This window comes from Mirounga leonina, unplaced genomic scaffold (genome assembly GCF_011800145.1).
Source record: "Mirounga leonina isolate KUSES-001 unplaced genomic scaffold, KU_Mleo_1.0 Mir_175, whole genome shotgun sequence".
NCBI lineage: Eukaryota > Metazoa > Chordata > Mammalia > Carnivora > Phocidae > Mirounga > Mirounga leonina.
Genome location: NW_023270453.1, coordinates 3,507,188 through 3,526,274, shown reverse-complemented (window position 1 = coordinate 3,526,274; position 19,087 = coordinate 3,507,188). Strand labels below are relative to the sequence as shown.

General features: G+C 36.2%; 1 protein-coding gene across 1 annotated transcript in view; it reads left to right on the top strand.

Moving 5' to 3' along the window:
• The window catches only part of MALRD1 (MAM and LDL receptor class A domain containing 1), an 807,963-nt gene that overhangs the window by 328,184 nt on the left and 460,692 nt on the right, over window positions 1-19,087 (top strand). Inside the window, exons 23-25 of the mRNA XM_035022447.1 lie at window positions 9,336-9,492; window positions 13,246-13,356; window positions 16,981-17,194. Of these exons, the coding sequence (XP_034878338.1) occupies window positions 9,336-9,492; window positions 13,246-13,356; window positions 16,981-17,194 (482 nt within the window). The remainder of the gene's footprint in view (window positions 1-9,335; window positions 9,493-13,245; window positions 13,357-16,980; window positions 17,195-19,087) is intronic.

The window sequence follows — 19,087 nt, the reverse complement described above, 5'->3', positions numbered from 1 at the left end:
TAAGCTGGAGAATTTGTTAAACAGACTGCTGAGCTCTACCTCAGAGTACTTGATTCAGTATGTCTGAGATAGGGCCCAAGATCTGGTGATTAAAGTGAGTTCCCAGGTAATCCTAATGTGGCTGGTTCTGACATCACACTTAGAGGACAAGTAGTTTAGAATATAAAACATGGGGAGAAGGATCTAAGTGTGGTCGTGATTTCAATACTCACCGAAGGAATTAGCAGTAGCAAATTAATTTTCCTTATCTGTGAAGTAGTGTGGTTATGATCCCAGCTTCTCAGCTTTGTTACAATATTGAACAACAAACTATCATTAATACTGTCTAATTGATAGGGTACAATTTAACAACTGATCTAAAAACCTCAAATACTTTTTTTTATGGACATCTCAGAAACTAGTGTTTTTTTGGCCCAAAATCTGTTTTACAAAGAATATGATTACTTTAGTGAGCCTTTAAAATTTCTGTTTTGTAATTAGAAAATAAATAAACTACATTTTGTAATTTCTTCGACTTTAAAATTTATCCATTGTTATTTTTGTGTGTGTGTTTCTACTTGCCTTACAAAGATTTTCTGCAGTGAATGTCATACAGTATTGAAACAGGAGCTGTGGGGCTCCTAATTAAAATAGTTGGCTTTGATACATGTGATATTGAATTTTGAGTTGGGAAAACCCCCCAGGTGGTTGTATAAAATTTCAGCACATGTTGTTCATTACTTCATTTTTATTTCATGAGACTAGGAAAGAGAAACCCAAAAGCACCCTGCTAAAATTGTAAGTCCTTTTTTTTTTTAAATTGAGGTGCCTTGCACTTGTAAAGGAGAATTTTGATATAGAAAAGCAAGAATTCTCTAACACTTTTATTTAATCTTCAGCAACAGATTCGGGAAATATTTATTGAGTGCCAATTGAGTTTAAGCCACTTTACAAGGTTTTCTGGATTCACAAGGTGATGTTGATAAATGAGTTAAAATATGTGCCTTGATATATATAGAATCTGCTGGGGAATAAAGCTTTATATTCAGTGAATTAAAATGTAATATGAAGAAGACATTCAAAAAGTTATGTATAAATGCGGTGAAAGTCTTAGGTGAGGAGGTAATTTTTTTTTTGATTTTTTTTATTCTTATGTTAATCCCCATACATTACATCATTAGTTTTAGATGAAGTGTTCCATGATTCATTGTTTGTGCACAACACCCAGTGCTCCATGCAGAATGTGCCCTCCTCAATACCCACCACCAGGCTAACCCATCCTCCCACCCCCCTCCCCTCTAGAACCCTGTTTGTTTTTCAGAGTCCATCGTCTCTCATGGTTCGTCTACCCCTCCCATTTCCCCCGCTTCATTCTTCCCCTCCCGCTACCTTCTTCTTCTTTTCTTTCTTTTTTTCTTAACATATATTGCATTATTTGTTTCAGAGGTACAGATCTGAGATTCAACAGTCTTGCACAATTCACAGCGCTTACCAGAGCACATACCCTCCCCAGTGTCTATCACCCAGTCACCCCATCCCTCCCACCCCACCCCCCACTCCAACAACACTCAGTTTGTTTCCTGCAATTAAGAATGAGGAGGTAATTTTGAACCAAGGACTTTTGAGTCTAGGAAACTAAGAAGGCTTAGAAATAAGACATATTTGAGATGTTATGGAGGAAAAATCAAAGTAGTATAGAGGACAGACCAAGAGCAGAGGTTATGAGTGTGCTCAGGAGAAGGACAGATACAAGGGAAACAAAGAAAAGAAAGTGCCTGATGTATTCAAGTCATTACATGAACATTATAATAGCTATAAATCTGGGTGTCTGAGTAAAGTAATATGTGAAAGCTGATGCCAGATATTTTTATAGAAAGTACTCCTCTGATCCCGATGAATGGAGACTTTATCCATAGAATAGTGGTGAGCAAAGTATGGTCTATGGGCCAATTCTGGCCTGAAGCCTGTTTTTGTAAATATAGTTTTATTGGAGCATGGCTATAACCATTTATTTAAGCAGTCTATGGATGCTTTCATGCTACAAAGACAGAAGTTTAATAGTTGTAACAGAGACCTTATGCCCACAAAACCTAAAATATTTACTATATGGCCTTCAGAAAAAAAAATCTGACCTAGTTATGTATCAGTGCAGTATAAAATGTCAGTCTGTGTACCATTAGTTACAAATGCATGATGATATAAAGAGCTTGCACCAGAATGCAAATGAATTCACTGCTTCCTTTATCAAGAAAGCTATGCTTTGAAAAAAGCTATGTCAGCTCATCTGGACACCGTGTGTAGTGAATAGATTTGTATTTACTGAAGTTTTTCATTGTAGTGTAATGGCATATAGTTTAGTTCAGGGGTCTTTGAATCAGTAAGGATGTATTTAAGATTTCTTTTTAAGATTTATTTATTTTAGAGAGGAAGTGTGTGAGCAGGAGGGGAAGAGAGAGAATCTCAAGCAGAATCTTGGCCGAGCGTGGAGCCTGACTTGGGGTTTGATCCCACGACCCTGAGATAATGACCTGAGTCTAAACCAAGAGTCAGAGGCTTAACTTCCTGAGCCACCCAGGTGCCCCTCTATTGAAGATTTCTAAGCAGGATGGTAGGATCAGATGTGTATTTCAGAAAGGACCAATAAAGTCAAACAGAACCTTTTTTTTTTGTCTCTTCTCCATCACTAAAGCATAGTATAGATGGCATGTGTGGAGTTTTGGAGTCAGAACCTTGGGGACTCAGTGAGTAAGATTTGACACTCAAGAAGGAATATTCCTTTTCCCTTAATTTATATTCTAAAAATCCCACACAGGAACTCTGGTTGGTCTGGCTTGCTTAAGAAGCCTACTACAGCAGTTAGTGGGTCACAGGTTTTGTTCATCTCACAGAATGGTTTTGGTGGCTCTGGGAGGTTGGGGGGGCAGTTAGTTTCACTCAACAAGAATTGTTCATTACAGATACTAGGGTAATGCTATGGAAACCATTAGAATTGTACTGTTGATCACTGTATTTTCTGCTACACATGAAGCTCATAAAGTTCATGACAACTTTTACTAGGTCATATCTCATCAGGTATGTTAAAAATGCCTATAATATCATAAAGAATTAAAAGGTATTTTTCAGCCCAAAGAATAAGCCTAGAGAATATGCCCCTGATGTTGTAGATGTACAGGGTCAGAGGTCACTTGTCCTAACTCAAAAATATTTTGATTTGTCCATGCAAGTGTATTTTTTTCTTACTAATTTAATTGGAATACCCAGGAGATTCTCAAATAAGGGGGAAAAAGGTCAATATTTTAATTGCTTAATTTATGTAATGTTAAGACTTCAGAGGGGTTCCTGGGTGGCTCAGTCATTAAGTGTCTGCTTTCGGCTCAAGTCATGATCCCAGGGTGCTGGGATCAAGCCCCGCATCGGGCTCCCTGCTCAGCGGGAAGCCTGCTTTTCCCTCCCCAACTCCCCCTGCTTGTGTTCCCTTTCTCGCTGTCTCTCTCTCTCTCTGTCAAATGAATGAATAAAATCTTTAAAAAAAAAAAAAAAAAAAGACTTCAGAAACTGATTATCCCATGAGGCCTGGGAGACTTTCTTTAAAATAGCATGCCCTGTAAATAAGATCTCTTTTTATAATCACTATTTTTAATGACTTGTACATCATCACCTGGTATCTTTACTTTTGCAACTCCTGGGTGTACAACACTTCCTTCAAGTGTTACAACACTCTTGATATGGTTTATGTTTTATTAGAAAATACATGTATCTATAAAACGTTCTACTTCCTACCTCATATGAGAAAAGACCATTTGATGGTGGAAAGATGCTGATATTTTGTGGATGACAGCATTGTTAGGTGTGATCATTACTGCTTTGCTCATTCCAGGAGGTGAGCTGATTTCCTTTGCAGGTACATGCTTGAATAATCTCATCCCAGACACAGGCAAGTATTTGTATAGTTCTTCATTTTTCCATTATGGATCATACATAGTACATCATGTGCCCACAATTAATGCATGTAAGATTGGTGACCAAATCATGAGGTGCGACACCGGCCCTGTGTTCATAGTACAATGTAGAAACACAAATGCGGTTTTTTTGCTTGCATTTTTCAGATTCATCTCCTGATATCAATGTCTCCTTTTTTCTTCTTCTTGAAGGTGGGGGATATTTCGGGGGTATATAATTATAAGGAATTATTTTAGTAATTTATATTTATCTTTGTGAATTTTATCAAATTATATTGGATTGGGAAAATTAAACATTCATAGGTTTTCATTGCATAGTTTCTGGGGAAATTAATGCAGAGACCTATAGTTGAAGAACTGTTGACTAGATGCTTTTATCATTGCCAGAATTGTGACTTTTAGTCACTTGCTCCACGGTCTCTAGATCTGTTGGGTTTGTTTTGTGTTTTCTTATGTTGTTTTTCTCCCCTCAGCATGAAACACATTATCAACTTTTCATGAATACTTTCATCTGAATCCATAGTTCTGTCATTCCTTTAGTCTTTTTATTTCTACATGTGTTCTACCAATTTTAAATTCATTTGTTTTGTTTATCGAGTAGTTTTTGAGGATCTATGAGCCAGGTACTGCTTTGAAAACAAAATAGACATGGCCCCTACACACACACACACACACACCCAGACACACAGACACACACCCACATACTGTTGAACATCTGGCATAGTGCATGGTACATAGTAAGCAGTCAGTAAATGTTATATTCATTAAATGTGATATGTGTGTTTTCCTCCCATTCACTAATGATTCAGTGATGACTTTGATCATCATTTTGGTATCTTTGATAAACAGAAATCCTTAATTTGGATACAGCCCATTTTTAAATATTTCCCCTTATGGTTAGTAATTTTTGTGTATTATTAAAGAAAACTTTCTCACTTCCACAACATGAAGATATTATTATATTATCTTAGAGAAGCTTTATTGTTTTAACCTTTTACACTCCAGGTACAATCTACCTGGAATTTATTATTTTTGAAAGCTGTGAAATAGGGGCAAGTTTTATTTTTTTTCCCCACATTGCTACCTAATTTATTCAGTACACATTGAAAAGATTGCCCTTTCCTTCAGTGCTCTGAAGAACCAAAGTTTTATAAATCAGGTGTACAAATATACCTGAATTTATCTGGCCCATTTGCCTGTCTTTACTCCAGTAACCCTCTGTCTTGATTACTACACCTTAATAGTGAATACATTTTTTGTAGTAAATTCTCTAACTTTGTTCTTTACATTGAAATTGGCTCTTCTTAGTCCTCTGGATTTCCATATGAAGCTTAGGATCTGTTTGCCAATATGGGAAAAAAATATCTGTAGAAATTGTGCTGGATCTCAGTGACTCTATAAACCAGTGAATCAATTATATATTAATTTCTGTTCCTTTTTTTAAGATTTTATTTATTTGACAGAGAGAACACAAGCAGGGGGAGTGGGAGAGGGAGAAGCAGGCTTCCTGCTGAGCAGGGAGCCCGATGCAGAGCTCGATCCCAGGACCCTGGGATCATGACCTGAACCAAAGGCAGACACTTAACTACTGAGCCACCCAGGTGCCCCATTAATTTCTGTTCTTGATATCCCTAGGATCCTGGGATATTAAGCACACAAGAAATGAAGCTGGAAGTGCTTAGGTATTGCAACATTAATTCAAATTAATATAATAATCCTGCTTCTTAAAAATGATCTTTACTCATACCCTCTGTGGTTTGTAGGACACTAAACTCTTTATTCCATTGGCAGCAACTAATGACATAAACATAACCACAAATCACAACTATCATTTATTAAATATATAAGATGGGCCAGGTACTGTTTTAGATGTTCGTTTATTTTATTTCTAATTTAAAAAAAAATATTTATTATTAGAGAGAGAGAGATTGAGAGAACGAGTGGGAGGAGGAGCAGAGGGAGAAGCAGGCTTCACGCAGAGCAGGGAGCCCGATGCAAGACCCAATTCCAGGACCCTGGGATCATGACCTGAGCTGAAGGCAGATGCTCAACTGGCTGAGCCACCCAGGCGCCTTTTATTTATAATTATTAAGACCTTATATGGAACATTTCATAAATGAAGAAACTAATATGTTAAGAGAGGTTAACTAACCTGCCTAATGTTGTCCACCTAGTAAATGATGAGGTCAGAGACCAAACCCTGTTTTATGCTTTGCTCACAGTCCCATTCCCAGGGCCTCAGGCAGGCAAAACTGCAAAGACTGTTGATAAATATGTGGGGATTGAATGAATACTTATGTGTTTTTCCCCATCCATTTCCTGTTAGTGATTCACATTTCTTTCCTCAATAAAAATGATAAAACTTTCAAAATAAAAATGTTTTTTTTTTTTTTTAAAGATTTTATTTATTTATTCATGAGAGACAGAGAGAGAGAGGCAGAGGGAGAAGCAGGCTCCCAAGGAGCAGAGAGCCCGATGCGGGACTCGATCCCAGGACCCTGGGATCACGACCTGAGCCGAAGGCAGACGCTTAACCATCTGAGCCACCCAGGCACCCCGAAAAATAAAAATGGTTTTAATAAGTAGCAAATTTACATTCTATAGTATCTAGCATAATACTTAGGTGAGAAAGTGGTGAGAAATCTAATTAATCAAAGTGTTCCAGAATGCCCAAACTGTGGGGAGTCACCTCTTCATTTAATACTTTAAAAGACTGTGTGTTACCTAGATGTCTTTGATGTTTAATATTTCTTTTTTGAATTGATATTTAAAGTGAGGGCATCAGCTCTGTCTTTTATGGCCAGATTAATTTGATATTCACTTGTTTTCATTCTGACTTTCCTCTTTTATTTGGAAGTAAGGAGGAAAAAGACACACTTTAAAAATTATCTACCAGCTTATTAAAATATTAAAAATATTTAAGTAAAACTGAACTAAATTAATAGAGATTAAACTTGAACCTTGAAAGCCTTTTAGACTTGTAAGTGGAACCCCAGGCCAGTTTCCTTTCTAGTTTACATGCTTAATTTTTTACATGTATTTTTCTTCTTTATGTGCATCTTCTAAAAGCATTCAGTTCTTTAGAGTCCTTTTTATGCACATGAAAATATGATTTCACTCACATGTGGAATCTAAAAAAACAAATGAATGAACAAAAAACCAAACAGACTTAAATACAGAGAACAAACTGGTGGTTGCTAGATGGGAAGAGGATGGGGGGGATAGGCAAAATAGATTGAGAGGTACAAACTTTAAATTTCCAGTTATAAAGGAAGTAAGTCACAAAGATGAAAAGTACAACATAAGGAATATCATCAATAATGTTGTAATAATATACGGTGACAGATGGTGACTACACTTATCGTGGTGAGCATTGAGTAGTGTATAGAATTATCAAATCAGTATACCTCTGAAACTAATAACATTGTATGTCAATTATACTTCAATAAAAAATTAAATGTTGAAAAAAAGAAAAGCTGTACAAAGCTGACCATGTTATTGGCAGTATCATTTAAAACACAAAACAAAAGCACACAACCAAGTAATTACCGATTAGACTTGGTAATTTCAGCCTTTACCATGTACCAACTGATAGTAGAGTCTTCCTTCCTTCCTTCCTTCCTTCCTTCTTTCTTTCTTTTTTCTTTGGCTTCTTTGACCCCATCAAAAAACTTTATTCACACAAATGTCCCTGAATTTACAAAGCCTCAGTCATTCATCCACATTAGGGGGATCCACAGTGTTCAAGGAACTTAAATATAATGTATCATACCCACCCAAGAAAGCCAAGTACAAAAATACTGATATAAAGCTTTCACATGTAGGTCCTAGATTACCAGCTTCTGTGCAAAAAAAAAGAAAGAAAAATGGATTTTTATGTAGTATTTTAAACTAAGTTTGGCCTGGGCTAAAACCTCCCTTGCACCTGAGTCAACCCCACACAAATGTTAAATCACTGCAACCTACTCTTGTGCTCTGATGAAAGGCACAAAAGGTTTCTTTAAAATATTCCTCAACAAACTCCCTTTCCCCTGTGGGCTCTCAGGGAAAAAAGATGTGGGGACCCCTGGGCAACCAGTGGCAATGGATTCACCACTTGATGGTAGCTGTGGAAGCTTACATTAGCCAACCCTCAAGTCCCACCTCCTGGTTTCCCCTCTGAAGATGTCTCTCTAGACAGGAGTCCCTGTCCTCCAAGACTAGCAGGCAGGATCAGAGATGGACCTGGCATCCCAAAGGCTGTGTCTCAGCCCAGTGTGGGAGGATGGCTGAGGCGCTGTCCCTGGGCCTCAGCCTCAACCTTGGCTGTTGTCACATTGCCAATTCCTAGGCGACTCCAGCAGTGCTCTGCCTGTCAGGGGGCCACCAGACAGACCAAGGACGGGGAAAGGAGTCAGGGGAGAGCAATAACCCAAGAGTGACAAGTGCCCCCAGATATGTGGGGGGGGGGTGGCACAAGCAGGATCAAAGTTGAGCGGGGCACTTGATGCGCGGGCTGGAAACCCAGCCAGCATGAAGCAAGTTGAGGGCAGAGAGTGAGGGGCCCCCTCCTTAGGCAGTGGAGGCCGAACTTTTGCTGTTCCGAGCTTCTGAAAGATACTCTGATGCTGAAACTCAGACATCCATCCTATTAATATCTGTTTTCTAAGAAGGTAAACCTCAACAGCATAAAGATTCTCACAATGCTCTTTACCTTTCTTTAGAAAAAAGACTCAAGCAAAAAAAAATCTTATTGCTCCAAACACTGGTTTTCTGGGAGACAGCTGATAGGTCAAGGAGCTGGGACTCTTAGAGGAAGGGAATGATAGAGGCAGGGAATGCCCAGGGGCAAGAAGGCTTTGAGGAAGGTGGTGAGTGGTTTTAGTACCACAGGATCAGGGAGCAGAAGGAGTCATATGCTCCTTGTCCCTGTCATCTCTGCCTGTGCCATAAAGGAGGCCAGGGCCCTGTTGCGAGTCAGACCTCCACCAGTGTTGGGCATGTTTCTCCTCCAGCTGTAAACATGGTATTTCTCCAGTCAACATTGGATTCACTCCTTCAGAAAGGCAGCCATGGGGGGCATACCCTGTCTGGGCAGGAAGAAAGAATCCCCAATCTCCTTTCCCAAGGCCTCTGGGATGAGATGAGGCTTAGGCCTGTGACCTTCATCCACAGTCCCCAGAAAGGGGTCAGACTGAGCCAGTCTTGAATGAACTGCCTGTGGCATCCTCCTGGCTATAGGTAAGAGGCAGTAGAATAATTATTGCTGCTGAAGATTGTGAGTCATCATTATGCTATAAAACATTATTATGCTTCTAGGAAAACTTACAGAACAATAAAATATGGTCAGTGATGAGCCATATGTTTTATGATTTTCTTCTTTTTTTTAATCTGATATACACTTTGTACTTTCCCCAGAAATACCACAGATGGCTGGTACCTGTATGCTGATAGTTCAAATGGAAAATTTGGTGATACGGCTGATATACTCACTCCTGTTATTTCACTCATGGGACCAAGATGTACCCTGGTGTTCTGGACTCATATGAATGGTGTCACAATTGGTTCTCTTCAGGTACTCCTTAGGCAATTGCACTTTCTAAATTTTCTCTATAAAAATTCATACTGTACAATTTAGTGTTATTAAAATATGGTCTGCTAGTAGATGAGAATGGGTAATTATCAACGCCTTACTAGTTTCAATATGGCATGATTGAAAAAAAAGCTTTAGCAGAATTGGACCTGAATGGCCAGTAGGATGTTTTTACTATTCACTTTGTGGTTATCATCTTTATTCTGAAACCTCAGAATAAATACACACAGCTTGTGTGTAATACAGTTTTGTACTTGAAGTGTTTCATGTAGTTTTTAGTGTCAGCGTTCTGAGAAGACCAATGTTCTGAGAATAGTGCAAATGGATTATACACACTTCAATGACCTTTGAATGTGCATTCTTCAAGTTGATGGTTCTGCTGCTACATTTTCCAATTGTCTTTTTCAAATTGTTTCTTTGTTAAAAAAAATTAAACTGTTTCAGAATTACTGTTTCAACTATTTCGAACTGTTTCAAGAATCTCACAGACAACCCCAGTATAACTTTCAATCAGAGTTCCTATTTTTTTGCTCATTGTCCCAAACCATCTTTTATAGGAAAAATTCCATACAGGATCACATATCACACCTAGTTATTTCTTCCTAGTGTCTTTTAAATTGGAATAATTCCTTAATCTTCTCTAGACTTTTATGACCTTGATATTTTAAAATATTTTAATCTAATCCAATATGTAGAATCCACTCAATTTAGATTTGTTCAATGTTAAACCTATATATATCATACATATTTATATATATTATTTATATATTATATATATATTTGCTGTAATATTACCAATATTGTATTCTTTTTACTGCATCCCATTGGTAGTACATGATATCCATAGGTATTATTACTTTTGTTCCCTTTGTTATCAATAAATATTTTGTGAAGAGATATTTTGATAGTATGTAAAATCCTGTTCTCAAGTCAATTTTCCTTGCTAGTTTTTGCTTCCTTTAGTATTTTTCACCGGAATTAATTTTACTATGATGATTGCTTAATTGTGATGTTTTAACTCCATTGTTCTGTTACATTTGTTGGTTAGTTTTCCATTATAAAGAACACCATTACCACCACCACCAACAACAAAATTACATCTCCATTTATTGATTTATATCAGTGTGGATTCATGGATCCTTTTTGTATTCAATTTGTTATTGTCTATTATTATTGTTATTTTTCATTGATTCTTAAATTGTCCCAGATTTGCTCATAGGAGAACCTGAAGCTGGCTTCTATGTCTCTTTGACAGTCCCATTAGTCTTTCTTCCTTCCTGTCCAAGAAGATGTTCCAGACTCATTTTAATTTTATCCTGTTCCATCCCTGGAGTTAACTTTTTCCAGGGGGTCCTGGTTTCTTTTAGAAGGCCAAGTTATATAGGCAAACCAGAGAGAGGTTCTGGAGTCCCAAGGCAGATGGCTACATCCTTTTTTCCCATATTGGACATGCCTTATACAATATGAGGTTTTAAGTAATATGTATAGACGCATCATTTACACAGAACAAGCCAACTCAGTTGTCAAACATCTCCATTTGTACTATTTCATACCCTATGTAGCATTTTCCAGGAAGCCATGTCTAAAAGACCAATCCCAAAATTCTAGAATCGTTTACCGTGAGCAGTTTTAGACCAGGAATATCTTGCTAAATGCAGGCATAGCAGAGGGCTCTTCCCCTTGTCAAATACCATTAATTTGTTAGTGAAGAAGCCTATGTTTAGCATATTTGCAAAAAGAATACAGGTAGTTACCTACTTTTTTCCCCCCCAATAAAGAGAAACAGACTGCAAGCCAGCTGCTTAACCACTTCTTCCCCTGTGCCTTGATTATAATTTTAATATTAGGTGCTTTGTCTCCTCATTTTATTACTGTCTTATTCTAAGATTTTCCTGGTTATATTAAATATTTATTTTTCCAAATAAGTTTTAGATAAGCATATTTCACAAATGCTGTTGTTTTGTTTTGTTTTTTTTACTTGAAAACATATTATATTTACTTATCAGTTTTGGAAGAATTATCTTCTTTATTATAGGTGAGACTCCTTACCAATAATGATTTAAAAGTAAACTTGTTTGTATATAAGTATGTGTACATGTTTGATAATCTAAAAACATCCAATAGTCTTATGGATTAAAGTTATAGCTTATCATTAGTTTTAGATTGACTTTTTAAAAAATGGTTTTTGGCAAGCAATCAGTACAGCTTACTGCAGGGTTTTCATCAGAAAAATGAGAATTATTTAACTGGTATATTTTGTAGTTAAGATTAATTATCTGAAATATACTTTCTTTTTTCAGGTACAATTTTGTATTAGTAGGTGAAAATTTATAAAATATTAAAATGTCATAAGTAGTTATCAAATAACTAAAATGGTAGTGCATGTGATCCTTGTTTTTGTGCATGAACATATTTTTCTTAGTCATTTATATGTAGAATGGCACTCATACAAAGATCTATTTCCCATACTTTTTTAAAGTATTCATCAAAAAATGATTTTTACTTTTTTAAGAATTATATTTTTTTGATCTTGAAGCATTTTTTTTTTTAAGATTTTATTTATTTATTTTCCAGAGAGAGAGAGGGAGAGTACAAGCAGGGGGAGTGGCAGGCAGAGGGAGAAGCAGGCTCCTCGCTGAGCAGGGAGCCTGATATGGGACCCGATCCCAGGACCCTGAGATCATGACCTGAGCTGAAGGCAGATGCTTAACCATCTGAGCCACCCAGGTGCCCCTGAAGCATGTTGTTAACTTAAATTATATAAATTATTTAGACCAAAACTATGGCATTATTTTTGTTAGCTCCCTATTACTTAGAAATTCTAAAGGGTCTTGAAACTCTACTTCTATAAAATTAATAGTTTGAATGTTATTTATACTCCAATAAAAAATAGCTGTTTCAATTTAACTGAAAATACGGAGATAATGAAACCATTAAAAGTTGCCTTCACTTTCAAAAGTCAAAACCTTCACAAACCCATTACCAGAATGATTCTTTGGGTTGTACACATTGTATTTTTAAGAAGTAATGCTGTGAAATAATTAAATAAACCAACTAAGTCAGTTACTTTCAAATGTGGAATTGTTCTGCTTTTCCCTGTTCTCTTCAGTTACTCTCTTGTTCATTTTGTAGCATTCTAAAAGGAGAGCCAGGATAATTTGTCTGCTGAGACTAATCTGAATTTCCCTTTAGAATAAGGATAGAGTACTGAGGAGAATGCAAGGTGTCAAGGCTCTTGGGAGGAAGAGTCAGTGCCCACTCATATCACTCAGGTGTGCTATTAAAATTGAATGGGTTCCCATTATAACACATTGTCCCCACTGAACCCAAGAACATGAGGAAGGCAAGTCATCCTCAAAAAAATGTTTAAGTAATAAGTGCTTTTCATTTCGACTCCATGAATATTATTTAATATATAAAACTCCAATTGTTAATTCTGTCAGTTTTTTTTTTTTAAAAGCTAATGTAGTTAAGTGTTAATGAAATGGTGCCTAGACTCTTTGGACCTGACTGACAGATATTCATGTACACCTTTATTACACAAAGCTTGTGAGGGATCCTGGAGACACATTGCTGTATAGAAAACAAAGACATCTAACGTTAACTGTCCCCACTTTTCTCTAAGGGACTTCATGGTGATATTAAAATTTTTAAAAATCACTGGGCAAATTCTAAATGTTTAAAATTTATCAAGACAGAATATTTTAACACCTGTTACTTAATTTATCTCGGTAGGTACTCAGCAAGAAAGACAATGTTACTTCTAAATTGTGGGCTCAAAGAGGACAGCAAGGTGCACAGTGGAAGAAAGTGGAAGTGTTTTTAGGCGTTCAATCACATATACAGGTTTGTTAAGCCAAGTAGTTGTTGGGTGATATGGGAGTTTTGTTGAATTTTTTTTCTCTAATCCTACTTTATTTCCTCCACTCATAGCCTTTTTATCCTCCCATCCCCTTCCTGATGTGTTATATGAATGCCTACCACTCCATGTAGCATTTCCGTAAGGGATTTAACAGTTCCAGATGTCCTAATTTCTCCCAGATAGACAACCAAGTTCTAGGACTATGTAATTTTAATGCCAGCCATCATGCTTCACTTCACAATCAGCCTCACTCATACAAAGAACACCTCCCTCGATTTTACAGATATATTCCCGGAGACTGTGGAGTAATTATGTTAATCTATTTCAAAACTAATTAAAAAGACAGACTTTTGAGAGCATGTTGTATTGTTGAACCTTAGTAGAGGTAATTGATTTACCTAACTCAAAAATATTTTGGGTAGGCACAAAATTATATAATGCTATATTTGTCTTCATGTAGATTACAATAATATTAGGAGTATAAGACCTACACATCTCTAACAATTTAAAATAAGAAGTAGTACATATGCTTAAATTGAAGATAATTATATGCCACGGTAATTGGTATGGATTTTGTTTTTTATGGATTATCAAGAAAATAACTCATGGATGTGTGTGTGTGTGCACGCACGTGTGTATGTGTATTTGTGTGTGTGTGTGTGTGCATGTATTTGGCAGAAGGGGGTTTTCTTGGAAGAAAACCTTAGCTTAGCTATTAAAATTTTTAAGATTTGGATCAGGAAAGTGAGAAGCCAAAAGCATTTATGCCTGGGACCATTTTCTTAGTGTTAATTGCACAGGGCTTAATTTCATGAATTTAGAACCATTTATCTCTAGATAGAAGATATATCTTGGCTAATTATATAGAAGATATATCTTGGCTAATTCAGTAACTATAGTCACACGCTATGTGAAAGATCAGCTCCTCTCCATACCGGTGGAAGCACAGGGCAGCTACCTCTGTAAAGGATCAATACAGCCCTGTCCCCAATTTCTTGGAATGGTAGGTGTCATAAATCCCATATGTTTTTGGCCTCTCACTAGAGCCCAGTTTTTTTATGGATCATTTGTAGATTATTTAGGAAATTGATAAGAAATAAGTTCAGCCTGAAGATGTAATTATTGGACTGCAATTTCATATTGCACAATATGAAATTTATTTTTAAAATGACTCCACCTGTTCATTCTCTAAGATCTTTTAACTGAGGATAGAAGAATCCTCAGCAAGAACATGGAGAAGTTTTCGCTGCTGCCAGACATAGACTTCTACCCCAGGCAATGAATTCTTAACTAGTTCTGTGCAAGTAGAATATTTGTATAGTAAAATCATGTTCAAAATAACATTAAGGGGGATTTCAGCAGGAGGAATCAATTATTAATTAACGTTTCTGAAATTTGCTTTTTCATATACTGAAATTTGATTGAAGAGAAATATGCCCATGTTGCTTGATTCTTAAAATTAGATAATAATGGCTTGTGAATATTTGATGTTTTTTTTGGATTCACTCATTCCTTCCATACAGACTTACTAAGAACCCACTATGTGCAAAGCTCAGTACTATACACTGAGCCAGGCATACTGTCTGTGTTTTTCCCATTTTGACAATATCATTCCCTTTCACCTCAGAAAGAGGAATACCTCTAACCCTTGAGTAAAATATAAGATGCTTTTAGAAATTATATGCGGAATCAGCACTGAGTAGTTTTCGGAGTTTTATTTGGGAGCCCTCAAACTTTGACCTTAAGGTCAAAGTACTTAAGTAAAATAGGTCGTGTAACTAAAGCAGGCATATACACAGCACTTACTAAGTGCTAAGTTCTATGCTATGAATTTGAAACATTTATTCCTTTAGTTTTTACAGTCATTGTATGATCATTATCCCCCTTTTATATTAGAATACACAGTTAACCTACACACGAGGGAACTTGCTCTAGATGCAGACTACAAAATGGCAGAGACAGACTTTAAGCAAGGCCAGTTTATCTCCAAGTCCATAATCCAAACGCTGTGCCATATTGCTTTCCAAATTTTCCAAAATAATTGACCCTTTTTATTTTACTGAAAAAATATAATTACTCTTTAAAGAAAGTGTAATCACATTCAGTAAGAAAGTGTATGGAATCTTAACCAACATCTTATGGAGCATTGGGATATAAGCAGTGATTTGATCATTTGAACATGGCAGGCACCTGAGAGACCATCTATAGAGTTGTGCAAAAACAAATTAATAAGGAAACACTTATTATCTGATTTCTTTTTCACAGAACACTGTATCACATATTTAAATGTTTAGATGCATCCAGAAAATAGAGTACCCTTTTCAATTTGTGTATCGGTGTTTCCTTATAAAACACTGTAGTCCTTATTCTTTCTAGTTTCACCTTTTCTTAATGACTTCCAACCTCTCAATCTATCAAATTTATTTTTCTTTTCCAGCATATCTGTTATAAAGAACAATATATGTAAATTTGGTATATGAATTAACATAAAAATTGTATTTTTATTTTGTTTTGGTTTTGATAATTTGAGAGGCAAGATTTTCAATTATTCTACCATCTTATCTTAAAAGGGAAACATACATTTTCATACAGTCACATAAAAGCATAACACATCCTCAGGAAAAATTGTAATTCTTTTGAGAAAAATGTTTAGATTTCATCAAAAACTGTTTGGGAGTTTGAACAATAAATATTTGTATAAAATCACTGAAGTAAATCTGTATTCCTTGTTAACTCATTTCAAATTGCTCTAAATTTACTTTAAAATATGTGAATTTTTCTTATGTTAATACACAAATACATATTTGGCATGCAGAGAAATTTAATAGAAACATTCTGAATTAATTTCACTTAGAAATTTGAAACTAAATAATTTGTGACTTCTTGTGTTCCGTGAAACAGTGTTAATTGTTCTTCCAAGCACTGGTAATGTTACAAATTGAAGATGAAATTTCTAAACATTTTAGCAACTCCTGTTATGACCTTTAATCATTTCTAATTCTTTTGGAGTCCATGTAAGTGGGATTTCCCTGTCAGACAGTGGCACACATGAGAATTTTGTTCATCACATACATTGGTCAAAGGCAAATTAAAATCATTTCAATTCCAAAAATGTGGGCAATTTAAAAAAACTCATGGTATTGAGGTTTGATATCTTCACTTTCACATAGTTGGGGTGGACAGATCTGAGGAGTGGCAACAAATTGGCCAAAATAAAGGATGTGGTTGCATCTTCTTTCTCTTCGTGTGCTTTGTCACCTGATTGGCCTCTTTCCTCCCATACGAGGTGCAGGTGAGGCTCTAAGAAGCAAGCAGGTCTTGTTTTGGATGAGAGAGAAGCAGCATTGGTAGGTTGGTGGCTCCTGCTGGTTATCTTTGCCACCTGTCCTAAAAATCTAGACGAGACATAGTGGTGTTGCCACTCCCACATTTGTGGGATGACTCTCAAACATTTTGGGTAAGTTTCGTTATGGGGTATTTTTATTAGATTCAAACCTAATGTCCTGTATTTAATGGTTGCCTCAAATTTTGAATTCTTGGACAATTCAACTGAAATTGGATTTCTTTCCTTCTTTCCTTTCTTCCTTTTTTTTTTTTTTTTTTTAAAGATTGTCTTTAGGGCAAAGCGTGGTATCAGTTACGTGGGAGATGTAGCAGTGGATGATATTTCCTTTCAAGATTGTGCCCCCCTGCTTAGCCCAGACAGGAAGTGTACTGCTCAAGAATTCACGTGTGCAAACAAGCAGTGCATTGCAAAGGACAAGCTGTGTGATTTTGTGAACGATTGCGCTGATAATTCAGATGAATCTACTTTCATTTGCAGTAAGTGGAGGTTTTCTATTTCCTCACTTTTCCCCTTTGTCTCCTACAACCTTACCCTGCATGTGGTGTGTTAATTGCTGAAACATACGAAGTATGAAAAGCTCAGTAGCCAAGTCAGGTAAGGTGATTTACCTATTTAAATACATTTCTTTCGTTCTCTCAATACTTAATTTAGAACTGTAATTCATTTAAAACTAGTTGGTGGCTTGGTGTGTGTGAAATAATTGGTGATAAATTGGAAAACAGGTGTGTTCAAAGACAAACAGAATAGAAACAGGTATTTTTCATATGAAAGAAAGTTTTGGGAAAAAGACAAGCAAAACATCCATCAATGCCAATTCGTGCAGGGCTCACAAGCCTCTATGCTTTGATGCATTTGAGAGAGTTGTCATTCCTTTGTGTAAATTATGAGATGTGATAAATGTTAAAAATAAATAAATACCTAGATAATATATTAAACAAAGTGGTCTTCTTCTTTTTTTTTTTTAAAGATTTTATTTATTTATTTGAGAGAGAGAGAGAATGAGAGAGAGAGAACACATGAGAGGGGATAGGGTCAGAGGACAAAGCAGACTCCCTGCCGAGCAGGGAGCCTGATGCAGGACTCGATCCAGGGACTCCAGGATCATGACCTGAGCCGAAGGCAGTCGCTTAACCAACTGAGCCACCCAGACGCCCAACAAAGTGGTCTTCTAAAGGAAATACATATCAGCTGTATGATATTATTGTAGGAGATCAACTCGTAATAAATAGCACCTATTAAAATATCCTTAGCTAAATGGGCCATATATGCTCATTTGGGTAAGTCTGTAAATTGTGCAACACAGTCCAATTATTACCTCATTGCATTGCAAATGAGGTGAATACAGATTGTCAAAATGAAGGTTGACAAATTATTCCACTTACTTGTAATAATTTCTGAGCAAGAATATTTTTGTTTGAGCCTTTGTTGTTGTTACTGAACCAAATCTGGAATATCAAGAACAACTTCAGTGGAGTAAGAGCTCTTGTTTGTGTAGAACTTTTAACGTTCAAAGCCCTCTAATCTACTAATGTCTACGTGATCTTCACAGAAGCCCTGAGGGGTAAGTGGGACAGACACTCTTACTGTATATTCCACAGAGGAAGCCACCAACAGGAGTACTTAAAATTTTGTCAAAGTTCTTAAGACTGGTGTTGACAGAATTGGTCCTAGAACCAAGAACTTTATGATTCACTGCTTTGCTAAAGCTTCCATACCACCTCTGTGTAAAGCTGAATCTTAAAAATATTTTAAAAAAAAGTTATAGATGTAGAAATCCTATTTATATCAAGTAGCTGTTTCTTCAGTTGTGGATTATTTCTTCCAATATCTATTTATTAGCACACAGGAACCAAGCAAATATATTTGGCTAATCTTGAATTCTGAATTAATATTAATCTTTACCTTGTAAATATTTTCTGCTGCGTGTTTAGTTACTTTCTGCATCGAATGCTTTTACAGTTTCTTCATTGCCATTTTCATTTCAATATCACAGAAATCTAGGTTATCAGTCAAAGAGAGCAGATATTATGCTTTTGAATTTTATTTCTTATGTTGCCAATGTATCTCTTTCCCCAGATAAAATTTAATGCCATTTTGAAAGTATTGATTTATTTATGGCTAAATTTTCCCAGAACTCTTTGTGTTTAGGTTCTAAATTTGTAAATATTTCTAGGAATGCTTTGTCTGTATTTAGGAAAGGATGCTGATAGTTAAGAGAGTCTGAAATGTGTGGGAACTTACTGTCTTGGTAGTTCTTTATTTTTTGAGTATAGTTGACACACAATGTTACATTAGTTTCAGATGCACAATGTAGTGATTCAGCAACTCTATACAAGATGCTATGCTCACCACAAGTGTAGCTACCATCT